General features: G+C 32.5%; 3 protein-coding genes across 4 annotated transcripts in view; 2 read left to right on the top strand and 1 right to left on the bottom strand.

Moving 5' to 3' along the window:
- The window catches only part of LOC121123659 (uncharacterized), a 35,047-nt gene extending 19,390 nt beyond the window's left edge, over nt 1–15,657 (bottom strand). Inside the window, exons 1-5 of one of the 2 annotated variants that reach the window (XM_040718792.2) lie at nt 15,215–15,657; nt 4,653–5,307; nt 4,103–4,591; nt 3,730–4,039; nt 582–837 (exon numbers count right to left, since the gene is read on the bottom strand). In XM_040718792.2, the coding sequence (XP_040574726.1) occupies nt 582–837; nt 3,730–4,039; nt 4,103–4,591; nt 4,653–4,834 (1,237 nt within the window). In that variant the 5' untranslated portion in view covers nt 4,835–5,307; nt 15,215–15,657. The remainder of the gene's footprint in view (nt 1–581; nt 838–3,729; nt 4,040–4,102; nt 4,592–4,652; nt 5,308–15,214) is intronic. The other variant, XM_040718793.2, reaches the window with a different exon arrangement.
- A 230-nt stretch (nt 15,658–15,887) lies between these two features.
- On the top strand, nt 15,888–18,048 carry Dtwd2 (DTW domain containing 2). Its single transcript, XM_071890704.1, has 2 exons — nt 15,888–16,318; nt 16,382–18,048. The coding sequence occupies exons 1-2, from the start codon at nt 16,018–16,020 to the stop codon at nt 16,789–16,791; spliced, it is 711 nt and encodes a 236-aa protein (XP_071746805.1). The 5' UTR covers nt 15,888–16,017; the 3' UTR covers nt 16,792–18,048.
- Nucleotides 16,860–18,048, top strand: LOC121123591 (polyprenal reductase). The gene has a single exon (XM_040718715.2). The coding sequence runs from the start codon at nt 16,860–16,862 to the stop codon at nt 17,883–17,885; it is 1,026 nt and encodes a 341-aa protein (XP_040574649.2). The 3' UTR covers nt 17,886–18,048.
- Nucleotides 18,049–18,650: the final 602 nt, after the last annotated feature.

Below are 18,650 nucleotides of genomic sequence, written 5' to 3'. Positions count from 1 at the left end.
AACCTTACTTTGGCTTATAAATCTTCATTTAGACCCAATATGGCCGTTCAAATCAAATCTGTCAATTTCTAATTATTTTTTTAATGACGATATATTTTTAATACATCAACTACAATTATCAGAGCCTTCCTCAAAGGCTGAATATTTGTTCCTGGAAATAGAGGATCATTCGTCCAAGAATACAAATGTAATCTAGACACAATTTTGAGAAAAATCATTCTAGCTTGCTTTTGTCTTCACTGCCAACATATCCATGTATAAATGATATGACCGGTCACGAGCAGTAAAATGCGCGCGTCATTCAACTACAACAATTTTTTTTTTTTTTTCCTTTTTATTTTTGCTACTGCACACAGAAGTGAGTGATAAAGAGAGAGAAAATATAGACGAACACACAAAGAAGAAAAGGGAGAAAAAGTTAAAACAATCATAAATAAAAATTTTCTCTCTCCTTCTCTTTTTACCTGTTGCTTCGTTCTTTTTCTTTTTTTACCCGCTTAGGTATATAGAGAATGAATAACGTATTTTTGGGGGGAAAATGGGTAGAGCAATTAGCTTTGCAAAGAAGAAAAAAGACTTACCTTTTTCTTTGACAAAAAAAGGATGATCCAAGGAGCATTCAGCAAGGATTTCAGGGGAATTATCTCCCCGATGAGGTGCCATGCGGAGACGTAAAATAGTGACACTCTCTCCACCTGAGGATGAGGATCCCCCAATAACACTGCTGCTATTATCTGATGATGTTTTGATTATTTCATTGTTTCCACAACCATTACTGCTGTTGTTGTTGTTATTGTTGGGGGTACGACCTGAGATCTCGCGATTTATCACATCCATCTATGTATGATTGTAGATGAAATCATCATGAAAGAGAAGGGGGAAAATGAGATAAAATTATGTAGGGTATTAATAATAATGTATCTTTATAATGAGAACAAAGTTAAAGACAAAAAAGATATTGAACAAAAATAAAGATCTTCTTTTTTTTTTACATTATATATAGTCCATTATTTCATAGACATAGATATACCCAAGACGAATATTGACTATACTTTATTGGATTTGAAGATTTCCCACCATGGAACATTCCAAGGAGGGATAAACATAAAACTATGAATCTTCCTTCTGTCAAGTCTGCTTGCTGGTGTAGAAAAAACGATGACTGACTTACCTAAATATCTTTAGGTATATATTGAACAGTGTCTCTTTTTTTTTTTGGTTCAAGATGGTTTTGTGTTAGATTACCACTTATTATTTAGTGCCTTAACATATGAACAAACTAAATTAAGTATCAAGTCATTATCATGTTAAATAGATAGTTTAAAGCCTTCATTTGATTCATGAAAAGGTTCATTTTGCACCGTTAAGCCCCTTTAAAATACTGTAAAATCTATCAATTTCTAATTTTTTCATTGTGATAAATGATTTTTTGATAGTTGAAGTACCACTTGTAGGAGCCACCCACCAAAGGATTAAACAGAATAATTTGCTGAGAGAAATTGATTATAATTCGTCAAAAAGACAAAATATGTCATCCAAACTGGCTTTTGTTTTAACAAGCCACATATCAACAGCATGGTTCAGACTAAGAGGGAAGGAGAGAGATGAACCATTCTAAAAATATCAATATGTAGTGTTTGTAAGTCCTTGTTGATTCGGTTCAGTTGAGTCTTAAGACCGTCAGTCCTTAGGACTATCAGGTAGTGTTTTGCCGGGCCTTATTAATTCGGTCCAGTACAGACCAGTCTCAGGACCGGTCCTATAAGTCCTTAGGGTTATTGAGACAAGTCCTTAACTATCTGTCCTTGGAATTTGTCACAAAAATATCGATGGTTTATTAAGCCAAATGAGATATATGAAATATTTATTAATATTATTGCAAATAATATCGAATTTTTGAATAGACCGATCTGGACACGGATATTTGGGTCCAAACCCCGGTTTGCAACCATATATCGAAATACAAACATTGGACACAAATTTTCTTCTTTAAAAAAGATCAAAGAGAGCAAATTTTTCTCTCTTTTTTAAAAGTCCGAAACCCAACACTAGTAAACAAAACCGTCACTACTACGAATTAAGTAAGGGTAACATAAAAAAAATATAAGCCAATTATTCTTCAAACTTTATTGTTTATCATCGTCATTTATTATTGCAATTAAGGAAGAAAGAACACAAGGAAAAGGCGGGCTGAGGGGGGTGTTAGAGTCATACATACAAAAAAAAAACAGCTACATATTAAATGTATTATAAACAAATTTAATAATAACAAGAAAAACATGAGTAGAAACAACAACCACTCCCCTGGGGACTCAATCCAATGGATCTCCTCGTCATAGTACAATAACTAACTTTTCTAGTGTACAAACTTTTGTTTCAATCAATACATTTCATAATAACCTAACGAATTTCTTTTGTGAGTTGAATTCATCATATTATGATGGTCATCATTCTCATCAGTAACCCCCCCCCCCTACCCCCTCTCCACATGAAAATGTCAGGTAATTTTTGAGCGTACTCGAGAATTTTTTCTTCCTCTTGTTGCTGTTGGTATAGACTCTTGTCTTTCAGAGTGTTATTATTCTCATATTTATATGATATTTATCTATCCATCTTGAGAAAATAAATAACCCCCCCCCCCTTTAAGCCATCAACCTCTCTCTCCTCTTGTCATATTTTTACTAAAGATGTTAAATTATCTAAGGAATACTCTATAGGGGCTGTTTAATGTACAAGACTAGCCAATATGGCACCCTGTCTATTTCTAATCCTGACAAGATATCTCAAATTTTACTCAAGTCAAGTTTCTGTTGAAAAATTCAAATTATGCCATCCTTTTCTAGTGATGTAATCTTTGCTTTGAGAATGGGACCTTTTAACGTCCGACAAGACTTATCTGCAGATGCACGGATCCTGGGAAAACTCAATAGGACTTAAACGATAATAATGACTGAAAAAATTATGAAATATAAAAAATCCAGGCTCAAAATAACTCTACAGAGTCATTTGAATTTTTCTTCTTAGAGTTTAGAATTTGAGATCCTGTCAGGTCTGGATAGAGTGGGCCTTAGTCAGGGACTTGATTTTTTCGAAAAAAATGTTTTAATTTTTCAATTTTTTTTCCAAAAAATCTAAATTATTAAATGTTTTCGGGGAAAAAATGAACAAATCCAGAGCTATTTACAAAAATTAAATTTTTTTCAAAAAAAATCCCAAAATTCACTGCAACTCACAAAAATCATATTTATCAAAAAATTTTCTTCTGTAAAAATCCACTGCTATTCACAAAAAATTCAAATATTAAATTTTCTTGTAAAAAGCAAAATTCCTCGATTTGGGGAGGGATATAACCCCTCCAGTACATCCCCTGCGGACGCTCCTGTAAAATTTCGTTTAAGTGAACTCACGCAAACTGATTGTCAGGCGAATATTCTTCTCCCAAGTGCGTTGTCTAGTATCTATGGGTCACTACCCACATATCTTTATTAGAAAAAAAGGCATTTATTTTCATTTGATTATTCGAAATATTAAATTACAGATCGAACAGAATAAATTTTTGATTATGAGCATCCCTAATTGTCAGTCCTTCTATTAATGATTGAATGGACATCATATGTAAAGTTGATCATTTGTCAAGAACAAGGGGGATTGTAGTAATGTACTCTCTAATGTTCTATGGTAATGCACAGACTTGCAAAAGAGTGGAAGTTTAATAAATAATAACCTTACCTTAACGATAGTAAGTCCATCTGGGGCATACTGATAGGAATTCTTAGAGTCCACTTTAAGTGCAAGTCTATCCTTCCAATTGAGATCCTCCACAGTTTGCCAGGGTGTCTCAATATTGGGTATGAGAAACTTGACGAGCGTTCCTCCAACAAAGCACTGCCAAATCGGAGTAGGCCAGGTGTGAGACCAATTACGAGGTGAGAGAAGAGGCGAGGAGGGAACTGGAGATGTGCTATCCGCAGCGGCTGATGGAAGACCTGAAGGATCCCTATTGGATGATCCGTATCCGGTCGTTGTAGACAGGAACCTACTTCATAAATGAAAGGTTCGGTCAATCATGTTATTTTAGATAATGCTAATAAAAGAGTAGAACCTTCTTTTAGAGTCGGATTCTCCGTAGGAAGAAAGGGAGGATGATCCTGGAGGAGCACCCAATGGAGGTAATTCTTCTCTGGAGGAATTCGTGCTTGAAGGATAGGAAGGAACAGGGGAGAGAAGGGCTGACGTAGAGAAAGTACTAAAGGGTGAGAAAAGAGGTGCTGACCAGGGGTAGGGGGAATGTAGTTCTGTCGGCGGCGTTGGAAAGCCATTTACATGTGTCAGGTACGGAGATTTTGGATACGAACTAATAGCAACTGCTGCTGCTGCCGCCGCAGCTACAGCCACAGATGAGGGTGGAATGAGTGGTGGAGGGGGTAGAGGAAATTGTGTAAAGTTGGAGGAATGGGAATTTGCTGAGCAGGGAGTTAAACTAGAATGAGAGGACGGATGAAGAGGGAGTCGGAGTGGACTCGACGGATTAAAGAACCCAGAGCTCTTGGGGGATTTGCAGACCAAATCCTTGCGTACTTCAACTAATGCCCTATATAAAAATAATATTATTAAAATAATTTAAAAAACAAAACAAACAAAGGAAGACTTACCGTTTCCGAAGAGGTAAACATTCTCGAGGAAGTTCCGAGGGAGATTTAGGTAGTGGAGTAGCAGGTTCTTCATGGACTACAAGTGTTCGAGCATTTAAATCCAGAGGCGGAGGGATATGTTTTACCTTTCGAGAGGTTTTCATAGAAAGGTCCTGAGGTTTATCTTGAACAGGATCATTCATCTTCACTTTCTGTTTTGTTTTTGTTAATTTGAAAGAACTTTGTTTGTGTTTGTGTGTTTGAAGGAGGAGACAAGTTATACAAATAATATAACGTTGAAAGAAACAAATAGTAATCAAGTTTCACTCTTTAATTATTATTGTTATTTTCTTCTTCGTGATGAGGAGGAAAGATGATCAAATCTTGTTGAGATCTATCAGGGTGATAAATAATATTGCCGATGACACAAGTTATATATCAATGAAAATATATTTATAGGTAATATTTGTAGCAGTCAGTCGTCATCCATCCAAAAAAGGTGAGATGAGGAAATTTGAGGACGGAGAAGAGACAGAATCTCCTAATGAAGACGTCTTCTCTATTTCTTAATGGTAGTAATGGCGATTATCTTAGAAGAAGAAGATTATGACACTGATGTAAGACATATATAATGATGATAACTTCGAAGAAACTCCTTCCAAAATCGCGCAAATATCTGTAACGGAAATGTAAAAAAAAAAAAAAAAAAAAATGAGTATCGTTAAGAGTGAGAGATGAGGGTAAATATGCAGTAAGTTATTAATAAAGAATATGAAAGAACAAGATTTACAATACACTACTTCTACGACTTATTCTTCCTTAGAAGAAGAGTGCAAGTTACTGATACAATTAATACGAAATCTTAGTAAGCAAATAATAATATGAAGTGTAAAGCCAAAAACTCTTGTAATTTGATAATTTACTTCATCAACTCTTTTTTTTTTTTTTTTTTTTTTTTTAAATGATTGAATAAGGCCGTGATGATTTCAATAGAAGTCAATGAGCTGCTGCTATCTTCAACTTACTACCTACTCCTATCATGTTCAATATCCAACAAAAAAATAACACCATCTATAAATTTGATCCATACTTTATTTTATTTATCTATATATAGATATATATGTATTACTGTAAAATGATACAAAGTTGTGGATTGAAGAATAACAATAGCAAAGAATCTTCACCATCATGATCCGTACAAAGAAATCATCTTATCTGTGTATATATATTAAATTTAATCCTCACGTGTTGTTCCATTCCAAAAAAAAAAAAAAATATGAGGAACTGATTAATAATGATTATTAATGTTCAATACATAGTTGTTGAATTTCAATAAAACAAAAGGGGATTAAAATATCTAAAACATATATATATATTTATAGAAACATTTAAACCATGGATCTCATCATCTTTACTAGCATATTTTGAAGATAATTATTATTTACAATTCTCATACACATACCACCCTTTTTTGGGGTTTTCTTTGCATCCCCCCCAAAAAAAAGATACCAAATATAAATAAATAAATATATATTTTTTGCGAAAGAATTCCTCATTATAAAAATATTTCATATTAGACGTGTGGGATTGTATTCAAACTTTTCCAGCTCAGTGTAGTTCTACGTATAGTCGAGTCAAGTTTTGCTTTAATTTCGTATTGTTTTTTCATATTTCGTTCTATTTTATAATGTAATTTGTTTTTCTTATTTTTTTTTTTTTTTTTCCTCATGAAGGATTGAGTAAAAAATGAGATGGACTCATTTTTTCCTTTTTTTCAAACAATCAATCCTTTTGTAGAATGCCTGAGTCTTGCATTTATCCATAATTTTATGTTATAATTTACGTACTAAGGGGTTTTGAAATTGCAAACAAAAGCTATAGTGTACTTTACAAGAGAAGAGGGTTAGATAAATGTTTAGCAAATCAGGGCCAATTCAATGGTATTGGTTTTAATATAAATCAAGGGACGTCCGCAGGATTATATATATATAAATCTCTTTGAGGGGTTGGTTTTTAGATTTTATTATATTCAATTTTTTTGAAAAAAGTTACAAAAATCAATAACTATTGACGAAAAATAAAACTTTTCGGTATTAAAAAAAAATAAAAATAGTTTCAAAAATTAAATCTTTCGGTTTTTTTTTCTTCAAAATCCACAGCTGTTGACAAAAAATTTGAAATATTAAGTCTTTGGTAAATAAATTACAAAAATCCATAGCTATTCACAAAAAATTATACACAGAATAGACTTTTTTTTAGAAAAGAAATCTTTAAAAAAAAAAATAACTTATTGTTCGTGTAATTTTTTTGGTCCTAACCAAAAAAAAACAACCTAATAAAAAGCAAAAATTCCTTTACTTTTTTTTGCGTACGCCCCTGATATCTAGATGTAAAAATTATTTATAACTATATTTTTTATTTATACATAATCTTGGAAGATGCCGTATTTCTACCCCCCATTTTCTCCTTTCGATCCTGCAAATGCAAACATGGAGAAAGGGGAGCAAAATTGCCGTCGTACTTTGTACATGACCCCTTCTTTGAACTCAAATAATCATCAAAACAAGAAACATTCGAGTAATGATGAGTCAAATTTCTATATGGTATCACACTGAAAAAAGCAGTAAAAACTATTAATAGACGCTATTTTCTTATTTACAAATATATTTTATGGTTTAAAAAGGAGCATAAATCACATTGGACACTGTAACTAGTGTTGTCAGTCCTTATTAATTTGGTCCAACCCAGTCTTAGGACCGGTCCTAAGGACTGTCAGTACTAGAACTGATTAAAAAAGAAGAAATAAAGTTAAGTAAAGTCATCAAGGACCGAACTTAATAAGTTTTTAGGACCAATCTGTACCCGAATGATAATGAAAAGAACGGGACTGAGTCCTCAGTCTTACATAAGGATCCACACAACACTAATGATAGTCTGCACGTTTTCAAAAACTTGAGCTACATGTTGAATCCAGCAAGTATTTCGTCAGCTATTAGTAAATGAAATGTACTTGTCAACTAATGTTTTTTTTTTGTAATAGGATGACGAATATTTCATCCAACATAAACAAAATCGTTTCTTTTCTAGTCAAAAAGATAGATTTCTATATCGCATTCTACATGAGGATAATATGAAAGGAGTAATGGTTGGTTATTGAAAAAATGAAAATATGAGTCAACCTTATTTTTACTCCGTTCTTCATGAGGAAACAGAAATTAAAAAAAGCTAAACTACATGCCCAATTATTCCGTGTGTCTAGAACAGTGCTTGACAGAAGACATACTAGCCCGTGTCTAATAAAAAAAACCAATCAAGCTAATACAGGGTTACCTGTATCTAGCCTGTTTGGCTACGTAATGCCGTACCTTTACATACCACATATACATTGGTAATTTTGGATTCAAATCAAAAATATTATCTTCTGTCAACGTCTCATACATCGAATAGACATTGCAAAAAAATATTACGGGTGATTTTTAAGTAAAACATATTAAATGCAGACAAATGTCCCTCTTATCTAGTTCCAGAACCAACCAATCTATTTTACATATTCCGTAAAACGCTTTGCTTCCTTGTTTCAGATTGAACAAAACGGTATTGTATTGGGGTTTCCCTTCGAATTTAAGCCAATCACATAACTCCCGATAAATAATAAGTACATAGGTAGTTTATATTCTGAGGTGTTTTGGGCTAATACATTTTTCAGAGGGCTATTGTCTATTGTCTAATTTTAACAACAGTCTAGAATTCATGTATAAGCATAGCCCATATAGTCAAATGTCCCCTTCCAAAAAAAAAATTCGTGCAGAAAATTATCACCATTCATGAAGTGGAGTCTTTCCCCAGGAGAGTTTGAGCAATGCTCGAATCTAACACTAAGATTTTATTAATGAAGAACTCAGGGAGAGGAGACAGGTTGATTGGCAAGAGTAGATACTATATACATATATACAATAATATTCAAATAATTGACTTTTCTGTACATTTATAACAATACAACTACTTTTTCCTGGTTTTATATATATATATATAGATTTGTGACAAAACTATGAACGGAATTTTTACAGCAAGTGGTTTTTTTGTTGTTATCTATGCATTGTAGGTAGGTACTTTTGATGGCCATAATACGTTCATACATATATATAGAAACACAACTATGTATAACTAGTAGTAATTGTCTAAAAAAAAAAAGCAGATTCTACACATATATATATATAGATGGAAGTCGTTGGTCATGTCTCTTTCTTTCTTTATTTATTTCTTACAAACCAAACCCCCCTCCCCACACACACACACACACACTACTAAACCGTAAAGAAAATGGAATTCTTCAAATACACACACATAAAACTTTAAAAAGTAGGGAAAATAATAAGAAAAAAACAACAACATAATACTTCTTTGTTTCATCAAAAGGACGTTACAAAAAAATAAAAAAATAAACGATCAGAAAATGAATGGGGTCTGACCTCTAGCTAAAAAGTCAGTGTCGGTTGGTGTGCTGTTTCTTATTCGGGGTTATTTCCCCCTTCTTTACTTACTCACTCTTCATGTGTGTGTTTTTAGAGGGTTTTTTTATTTAATTTTATTTAAAAAAAAAAAAAAGTGATCCAGCACTACTCATGGTGGGTCAGTGTACTATTGATTAATCATTAATCAACGATTTCTATTTAGTTATACAAAAGATCAGTCATATCCTCAAACTACATGAACAAAAGTTTAAAAATGAAGACGAGGAGGAGTGTGCAGTATGGATCCAATTAATAATGGTGTTTAACACTTAATAGGTAAAATATAATATTTAGAAAGTGCAGAGCTGAAGCTTAATGATAGTCATTTAATTAAATATTGAGTGGCAAAATATATATGAGCGTAGATTTACTCAACTATATATTTTTTTTATCCCTCAGTAGAAGCAGAGCAAGAATTGTAATTGGAATTGTAGAAAACATAACTTTGTGAGTATGCCATTAAAAAGGACACCGAAAAGTGATATGGTAACAGTTTGAAGAATTTTTGAGAGGAGAGCAGCTTATAGCTGTCATGACGTTTTATTAGATTAGCATCAATCAGCCCCATATAAGAGTAATCAAATATGCATTAGGCCATCAATTTAGTACCTTACCAAGATATCAAGGGACCGCATAAAAAAGCCTGTTAGGTGAATGTGGTCAATGAGAGAGTGAGGCACCAAGGCTAATGTCGTAAATAGCAAAGAGGAAACCTCAGAGGGCTGTAAAATATGTTGAAAGAGAGTGTTGGTAGATCGTGTCAGTAGTTCCATAAAAAGTACTCCCTTCCCCTCTTCTTGTTTTGAGTTGTTTCTTCTTTAAAAATAAGAAAAAAATGATAAACTACTACTCATGGGTCAGTTATTATTGATAATCATTAAGACTCAACTATTGCTATATTTTTTATTCATTTTAAAACTTCTCAAGTTTCAAATAGAAGAAGAAAAAAAGAAGAAAAAGGAGGACAATGGGCGAGGAGAAAAAGACCAGAACACACACATGAATGAATAATATACTATCCTTGAATATATGAGTAAGATGGAGAAGGAACCATAATTTCTTGTTCTTTCAAAAAAAAAAACTTACAACAGAATGAAAGAGGTCTATTATTATATTATGTACATATAACTAACAATAGCACTAGTTAGTTAGTCAGTTGTTAGTTACTTATTTATAATGATTCCTTCAGTATTTCTTTTTTTTGCCAACTTCGTTATTATTGACTAACTTCTCAAATGTTAAGTCATGTTTTTTTTTTCTATACATATTATTCTTTCCTTCTTATTATTTTGCAGTTGACTAAGCAAAGGGAATGTATGAAATACATTTATTTATATACTTGATATATACAAGTTACAACTTGTATAAGCGGATTGTACAAGTTACAATTTGAAGGTCTATGAACAACACCTTATTCAATTACAAAATCTTTCATTTTAATTATGAACAGCTAGCTGATGCTACAATCATTGTGGGTCTTTAATAATTACTTGGTTATTATGAATTATTTACGAGTAATATTACTGTGGACTGGGCATTTGAACTTTTAGTTGCAGAATGTATTTCAATTAGTTCATATACATTAAGTAAATATCCTTTTCTAGACAGGACTGAGAATTAAACCTACGCACATTCAGTTCAAGAGAATAAATTCTCTCCCAATGAATTGTCCATAGAGCTACTACGTCGTTCTACTGGAATCGTTATGATTTTCGGTGAACATAACTAATTCAATCTTTTAAAGGAGTTAAACCTTGTTTCATTTAAAATTTGGTCTAGAACGATTATATAAATGAATTTTTGATGACGTCGGTTGTGCTTTAAAATTGTGAAGAACACTCAGCTACAAGAACGACATATGAACATAAACGTGTTGCATAACTCATAAATTAGGAATGGGGAGAAAATAGAACCATAGATTGAGACACAAAAAAATTGTTTTAATAATTATATTGTACTTTACGGTTTGGACAAAAAATATCGATCCAAATCGGTCTCAAAAAAATATATTAAGACCGAACCGGGTAAAAATTCCTTTTTGGGCCCTTTACCATGGGGGTCAGCAGTATTATATTTTGGGGAAGGCTTGGTTTGTGGAATTTTTTTGAAAAAAAAATCCAAAAAAACCTTGATATCCACCAACAGTTAAAATTTCTGGGAAAAAAATTGAAAAATTAAACCTTTTGATAAGATAAAACAATAGCTATTTACACAAAATTAAATTTTTTGAAAAAAAATTTCAAATATAATTTTTTGGAATAAAAAATTCAAAAATTAAGTTTCAAATATTATATTTTTGGAAAAAAAAAAAAAAATCGAAAATCCATAGTTATTTCCAAATAAATTAAATTTGTTTGGAAAAATTCAAAAATTAAATTTCAAATATTACATTTCTCAGAGAAAAAAAAATCTTGTAAAAACATAAAAATTCCATCATGTATATTATAATTATGGACCTGAAATGACCTCAAAATAAATATGACTGGACTCACTAATGAAAATATTTAACGACTTGGACGTGTGTGCAAAGAATTGAGACTCGACTTGAACTACTTGAACTTTTCCACACGACCTTTAGTGATAGTGATCAACACAATACTAATATATGGACCATCTAAAGAACATTCAATCATTGCAGTATACTGTAATTTCTTCATTTAAAATGATGAATCCTTTTGTTTTTTAGAGTTGCAAATTGAACAATTTGCTCAACGTACAAGTTGTAACTTGTACACAACATAAAAATACAAAAAAAAAATACATTCAGAGTAGTCATCCTTCCCCCCTCCTCCTGTTCAAAGGACTTGAAATAACAACGTGAATCTCTTCTTTAGTGAACAATCACTAAATAACGAAGTCGTCGTCTATTGTGTAGAAGTAAGTGTATGTACTATGCTTAGTTACAAAAAAAAGTCATCAATGAATGGCATTAATCACAATAAGAATATTAATAATGAAATATGTATATGATATAAGGAAGTGGGGTGTAAAAATAAGCATGCTTGACTCTACTTCGTGGTTGCTTGACGTTGTCTATTTTGATCCTTACCCTTTCAAAAAAAAAAAAAAAAAATAATAATAAGGATAAAGAAACTACTTAGTGTTGGCTTTTTGTCCAAAACCGTTATAATCATTACATTCTCGAACAGTCAGTGGTAATTTCGTCAACCTTGACAAAATGTATTCGTCAATAAATACATTTTTGCATGACAGTTATAGGACGAAGATAACCTTTTTATTTTTTTTTAATGTTTCGTCTGACGACTTTTAAAAAAAAAACATTTTCTTTCATTGAATTGACTAAATGGAATGAAGAAGGAATATAATGTGACGAAACAAGACGAAAACAGCACAATACTCGTCTAATTTCGCTCTGAACCGGTATCGAAGTCAGGCCCATGACTACAGAGGAAAAAGGATTGTTACACCTCCCGGACTTAAACTTTCTACTCAAATTTGTCGAAAAAACAGTGGTTTATAATCAAAAAATTAAAGCCTGTTTTTTGTCAATATTTAAATAAATGAAATATTCATTGATTGCTGTTAATTTTATTCTTTCGTCTTACCTAACAACAAAAAAAAATGTCAAAAAGTACATCTAACTCTGAGATAGCTAGGACTGTAGGACCGACTTATCTGTCCTGAGGACTGATGAAAGGTATAAAATGACTGGACCGATCCTACACTACTTAAAAGTCCATATACATATAAGTATATTTCATTCTCTAAGAGTTACTGTATATTGAGCCGACGCAGATTCTGTTCGGGAGGATAATTTCTCCCCAGTGCCTTGTACATTTGACCATATTATAATCTTCAAGATAGTGATGGGAAAATTAATCTCAATAGGAAAATTGGAAGTTTTTTCTGGAATCGGCATCAGGAAAATAAAATTTAATTTGCGATTTGAATTCTTATTAATTATTATTCATTACTGATATTTAACTATTTATTACTTTTCCAAGTTATGAAAAATAGCAAAGGAAAATTAATTTTTTTCCCTTTTACTACAATTTTTAATATAATTTTTTTTTGAATAGTTATGGATTTTCACAAAAAATTGAAATATCAAAAAACTTTGGATTTTAATTTTTTTAAAAAACTCCTAACAGCAAAATTGTAACTTTTAACTATTATTTAAAATATTTAAGAATTGATATCGGAATTGGCATTTCTAATTTTTCTGGAATCGCATCGGCATCCCGATTTTTTTTTTTTTTTTTTTTTTTTTTTGAATCGCCCTTAATCGACTTAAAATGCTTCTTTTTTGGGTGAGAGAAAATGCAGTGTCATTTTCGTGCTTCCAAAATATATTTATCTCATTAAGACTAATTTTTTTAATCACAGAAATGCTTTACTTGGAAAGGAAGAATTAATCAGGTTTGAAGATGATTATAATATGCACAATTTTTACAAATAAATGGTCTATACACGCATGATATATGTTTTAACCCTCCTTAAATCCGAATCGGAACAGGGTCTCAATTCTAAAAGGTATACCAACAATAATTATGCAACAGAACCCTTTTATTTTTTAGCCTTTACCAACGATTATAAATACATATTATTTATTAAATATCGTTATTACTACATAAAATGTATTATTATAAAGGAATCTCTCTTTTTGTCTATCACTCAACAGAGGAGCCTCAGCAGGCTAAGAGTCACAGCAGCGATACCAACAGGTAGATTAGTAGTAGTAATAACGAGTAAATTTTCAATTTGATAATACTACAGTTTATGTAGTTCTTATAATAATTCCTCCTTTTCCTTGTCAAGAAAAGAAAAGGAAAGAAGAAGACGAAGAAGAAAAAGGAAGAAATACACTAAAAATTCGTTAAGAAACGTACGTACGAAAGATCGAAAAAGAAGAAGAAAAAAAAGTCGTACATAAATAAAGAAGGAAGGGAATACATATAACGTACAAGTTGCGATTTTGTACGAGTTGTAACTTTTACAAACAGGTTGTACACGTTGCAACTTTAAGAAAATAGATAAAAGTCATGTTTGATATATTTATGGTGTAATTGTAGAAATAACTAATTGTATAAGTAATATTCTGTAGTACATTATGAAGTTTTATAACTCCTGAACACTAAGTAATTAGAACTGATCAAAATGAAAAGATTGTACTAATCAATGAGGAGTAATTGAAATGACCGACTTTGTAATTAAAAAAGAGATTTTATAACGAAGAAATTATAACTTTTAAAAACTAATACGATGTTAACTATAATAATGAAATAGTTTATAATTAAATCACCGAACTTGTAATTAAATAATGCCTTTCATAACGAAGAAATTGCGACTTGTACAACGTACTCACGCAAGTGACTCCTAAATACATAATCAACAAGTAATCATAATTAAAGACTAGCAATTCAAACAACTGATTTTGGTATTAAAATAGCCCAATTTGTTTCTACAAGTTGCAACGGATATATATCCAGAATTTGAATACATCCAAATGCAATACTCTAGCATCATTTGTTGATGAGTATTTGAAGTAACTCAAATTGTAATTAAATAGGGTCTTTTATAGCGAATAAATCGCAGCTTGTACAATCTTATTGTACAAGTTGCAACTTGTACATCATTATCTTAAAGTTAAAGAAGAAGAGAAGTTTTGCTATTTCTTGAAGGTGAGCACTGAACTAGTAGTAGTAGATACTGAGAGCGCTGTTAGAAGAGCAGGCCTCAAGAAAGAAACAGAAGAAAAAAGCAGGCCCGAAGAAGTGTTTTTTTCAGTTTCCTTTTCTTTTTTCTTCTTATTAACATCATCCAAGTAGCAGGTGCATTTCTTGGAAAAGAAAAAAAAAAAGGAGAATGCCTTCTTGTAGTAGAAGAGTACTTTTTCTTCATTTCTTTTCTTTCCCTAATTTTTTCTTGTCTTATTATTTTTCGTCTCGACTCGCGGTCCGTGTTTTTTTAATAGTAATAATAAATAAATAAATATTCACACTCTAGGATTATGCTAGCAGCATGAGACAGTTATTAGAACTTAAAAACAGCAAAATAAACTGCATATCTGTTGCAGAAATAATATTAATAGCAATAAGGAAATAATCAGACCTGAATATCAAGCAGCACCATACTTCTTATAGTAGCGGGAGGGAGGTAGGGATCACTGAGGGATACGACATGATGATGTTGGTCAGAGAGTCCAAGGATCTTCCATTCTTCTTCTAGTAGTGGGAGTAGTTCTATTTAAATTTCTTAGTCGCAAGTCAATATTGTGTTAAAAACCAACTATTATCAAGAGGCATAGACAACAAATCAACGGGGAAGTAATAATCACAGTGGTTTAATTTGTATTCTTTTGTGTTAACAGATGAAGCAATTAAATATATATATATATATATAATAAATAATAATATATAAATTCAAGTGTATAAATATAGACGTCTCTTTATTTATTATTTATTTTTATTCTAATGGAGGGAGAAAGAAAGAAATGATGTAGAGTGTGGTGAATGAAAGGAAGATCCCACCGCCAGGACGCTTTTTACTCGACTGATTCAAATATGAATTTTTCTTCATTTTCTTCTTCTTTTCTTTATTTTTTATCTTGAAGAGAACCGAAGGAGCGAGCGAGCGAGCGTCAAAAAGAAAGAAAGAGAAAAAGTGAACTTCTTCTACAACTATTTACTATATAAGAAGCCACTACGTAGGTACGTTCCCCTGCTACAAGTAGCTGCCTTGCTGTACGTACGTGAGCTATAGGAATGATCTTGAAGAGATGAAATGACGTCACTCTCTTGCTCACCTGAGATATTTTAGATACTGTCAGCGGCCTCACTCCTTTCTATTAAGTGACTAAAAATGCAAGCATAATTCACGTCACTACTTAGTTAAGGAATAGTGAACTAATTGAAATGGACTTTGAAATAGAATTCATGGAGGAGGACGAGGCTCCTCAAGTCTCTCGCTCTAAATGTCCAAATTGTGAGCGTCCTCTCAAAGTCTGTTGGTGTTCCTTCCTGGCATCTCCTCCCATTCTTCCGAAAAGGACTCGCATTGTACTCCTTCAGCATCCCAAAGAATGCAAAAGAGCGATTCGTACGGGTCTAATAGTGATGCGAGGCATGGATCCGCGTGCTTGCTCCCTTTTTGTGGGAACAAAGTTTCCTGGCCAAAATGAAGAGCTCAAACGCCTCTTGACCACTGAATCTCAGGGTAGAGATATTCCTGTGGAATGAAGACCTCTTCATGATTTTTGAATCTTTTTCTTTTCCTCAGTGTATCTTTTATTTCCCAGTGGAAATGGGCCTCTACAAGAATTGGAAAGCCTTGCAGACTCAGCCCTACTACAGGGTTCAACCTTGAGAACATTCATTTTCCTAGATGGAACATGGGACGAAGCCAAGAAAATGTTTGCTCGAAGTCCACTTCTCAAAGACTTACCCAGAATTCAATTAAAAATGGAGGGTAAGAGTGAATACTCTGTTCGAACTCAACCCTCGGATCAGTGTTTCTCCACACTAGAGTGTGTTTCTAGAGTTGTGAGTGTGATGGAGAGGGATCCCAGTCTCTATAATAGACTTATCATGCCAATGAAGGCCATGTGCAACGCTCAAATCAATCATGGATCCGTGGAGCACGACAGCAAAGAATCTAAAAAACACTTTAACAAACTTAATATGAAATAAATGCATGCGTCATTGGAGCTAAACCCCTTCAAAGAACAAAACTATCTTATTATGTTTTTCCCCATTTGATGAGCAATGTCTTTCTTTCAGATAACATGTGGATCTTTGGTATTGATGTTAATCTGATTTGGGCCTTACTTGGATTTTATTCCATTTGGATGATATTTTTCGGAACGTTTGTCCTCTACTTTGAGAGATCATTACCAAAGATTTTAAATGATGCATTCAAATACGGAAAAACATTGGCTAATAATTGTGATGGCCATCATTTTTTGATCCGTTGGGCTCAAGTCCCAAAATCATATTTCCTACACTTTTATGTGTTTGCCACAACTTATATTTTTATCATCATTTACATCTGTCTACATATTTACTTAGAACCTCTCTCCTTACGGAGCGTCAAAGGATGCCCAGAGTGGATAAAAAGTGCATTAAATTTCATCGGTGGATCAGATCGGAATGTCAGTACAGATGTAGAGTCTGTAGTAGTGGTCATCCTTCTCTTCGGGCTTCAATCTGTTAGACGTCTCTACGAATGCTTTTACGTTAATGTTGATACGGGATCTAAAATGAACATCCTTCATTACATTGTTGGCATAACACATTACTTCAGTGCATTTACGGGACTACTCTTGGAGGCCCCAGGTTTTGTGCCTAATGAAAATATAATCCACTTTGATGAAAAAGTACACGCTAAAATTAAATGGATCAACGTTCATTTAAATTTATACAACTTTTCCCTCAGACATCTCATAGGATCCATAGTGTTTCTCGCTGCATGGCAAATCCAATTTAATGCTCATAAAACATTTGCACATCTCAAAAGAAAACAGTTGCTCTCAGGGGATCCTGTGTATTCAATCCCCTACGGATCCAGCTTTAATTATGTATCTTGTCCACATTATTCCGCTGAAATAGTATTATATGCGTCTGTCGCTGGGATATGCGGGTTTAGACATACGACCATGAACGTTGTGGCACTGTGGGTCCTGATTAATCAAACAATTACTGGACTCATGAGTCATCATTGGTATCTAAAATCATTCAATGGCTATCCCACATCTCGTAAAGCAATTATTCCATATATTCTCTGAGGCTGCATATTTGAAGTTGTTATATGTTGTATAAAATATTTATCAACATATTATATATTTTTATAACATAAATTTTCTCAAATACTTTTTTATCATCAGTTTGTTTTTGTTGCTTTTATTTGAGTTTTACTATGTATTCTAATAAATTTATATTTGATATGTATCATATTATAATATTTTTTGCAAAATTATGTTATAAAAAACTGGGTCGTATATGTGTATGAAATTTGGCCTACAGATCAGAGCACTACTCTGATTTTATTGAAGGCCTTATTTCAGTTTGCTATCCAAATATGTTTTTGTTAAAAGATTGAGCTTAAAAAAAACATAAAATACTTATACATAGGACTCAGCACAAATATTTTGCAAGACGAATTCAATGGGTGAACGAGTCATTGGGATCTTTCGCATTTATAAGTATTCAGGGGGGATCCTATTTTGTATGCATTTATCATGGCCTCACTAAAAATGTATACTCTAATATGTTGTCAGATTTTTCTTCTTCTTTTCACTATATCAGGATTCTGGATTCAAATGATTTATTTTTAAACTGTGAACAATAAAAATGATGCGGCGTTATACAGAGTATTTTGTTGTCAGCTATCGATGCTTTTGCTATTTGTTTGTAATCAGTGTTTTGAACGTTGATTGAATTAATTAGAATGAGCTTCTTATAAGCCAACAACTATTAAATAATGATTTCATAGTTGGGAAGAATTGGCTAACCACCAACTGATTTTGGAGTTCTGTTTCTTTTCGGAGGAA

This window comes from Lepeophtheirus salmonis, chromosome 8 (genome assembly GCF_016086655.4).
Source record: "Lepeophtheirus salmonis chromosome 8, UVic_Lsal_1.4, whole genome shotgun sequence".
In the NCBI taxonomy this organism is placed as follows: Eukaryota; Metazoa; Arthropoda; class Copepoda; order Siphonostomatoida; family Caligidae; genus Lepeophtheirus; species Lepeophtheirus salmonis.
The sequence above is the reverse complement of the archived record's forward strand: the minus strand, read 5'-3'. Positions and strand labels throughout refer to the sequence as shown.

Excerpts from the sequence above, each read along its gene's own strand:
- Dtwd2 (XM_071890704.1), top strand. The coding sequence starts at position 16,018 with ATGGACTTTGAAATAGAATTCATGGAGGAGGACGAGGCTCCTCAAGTC. Across the intron at positions 16,319-16,381 it reads CTTGACCACTGAATCTCAGG|TGTATCTTTTATTTCCCAGT; the intron begins GTAGAGATATTC and ends TCTTTTCCTCAG.
- LOC121123591 (XM_040718715.2), top strand. The coding sequence starts at position 16,860 with ATGAGCAATGTCTTTCTTTCAGATAACATGTGGATCTTTGGTATTGAT.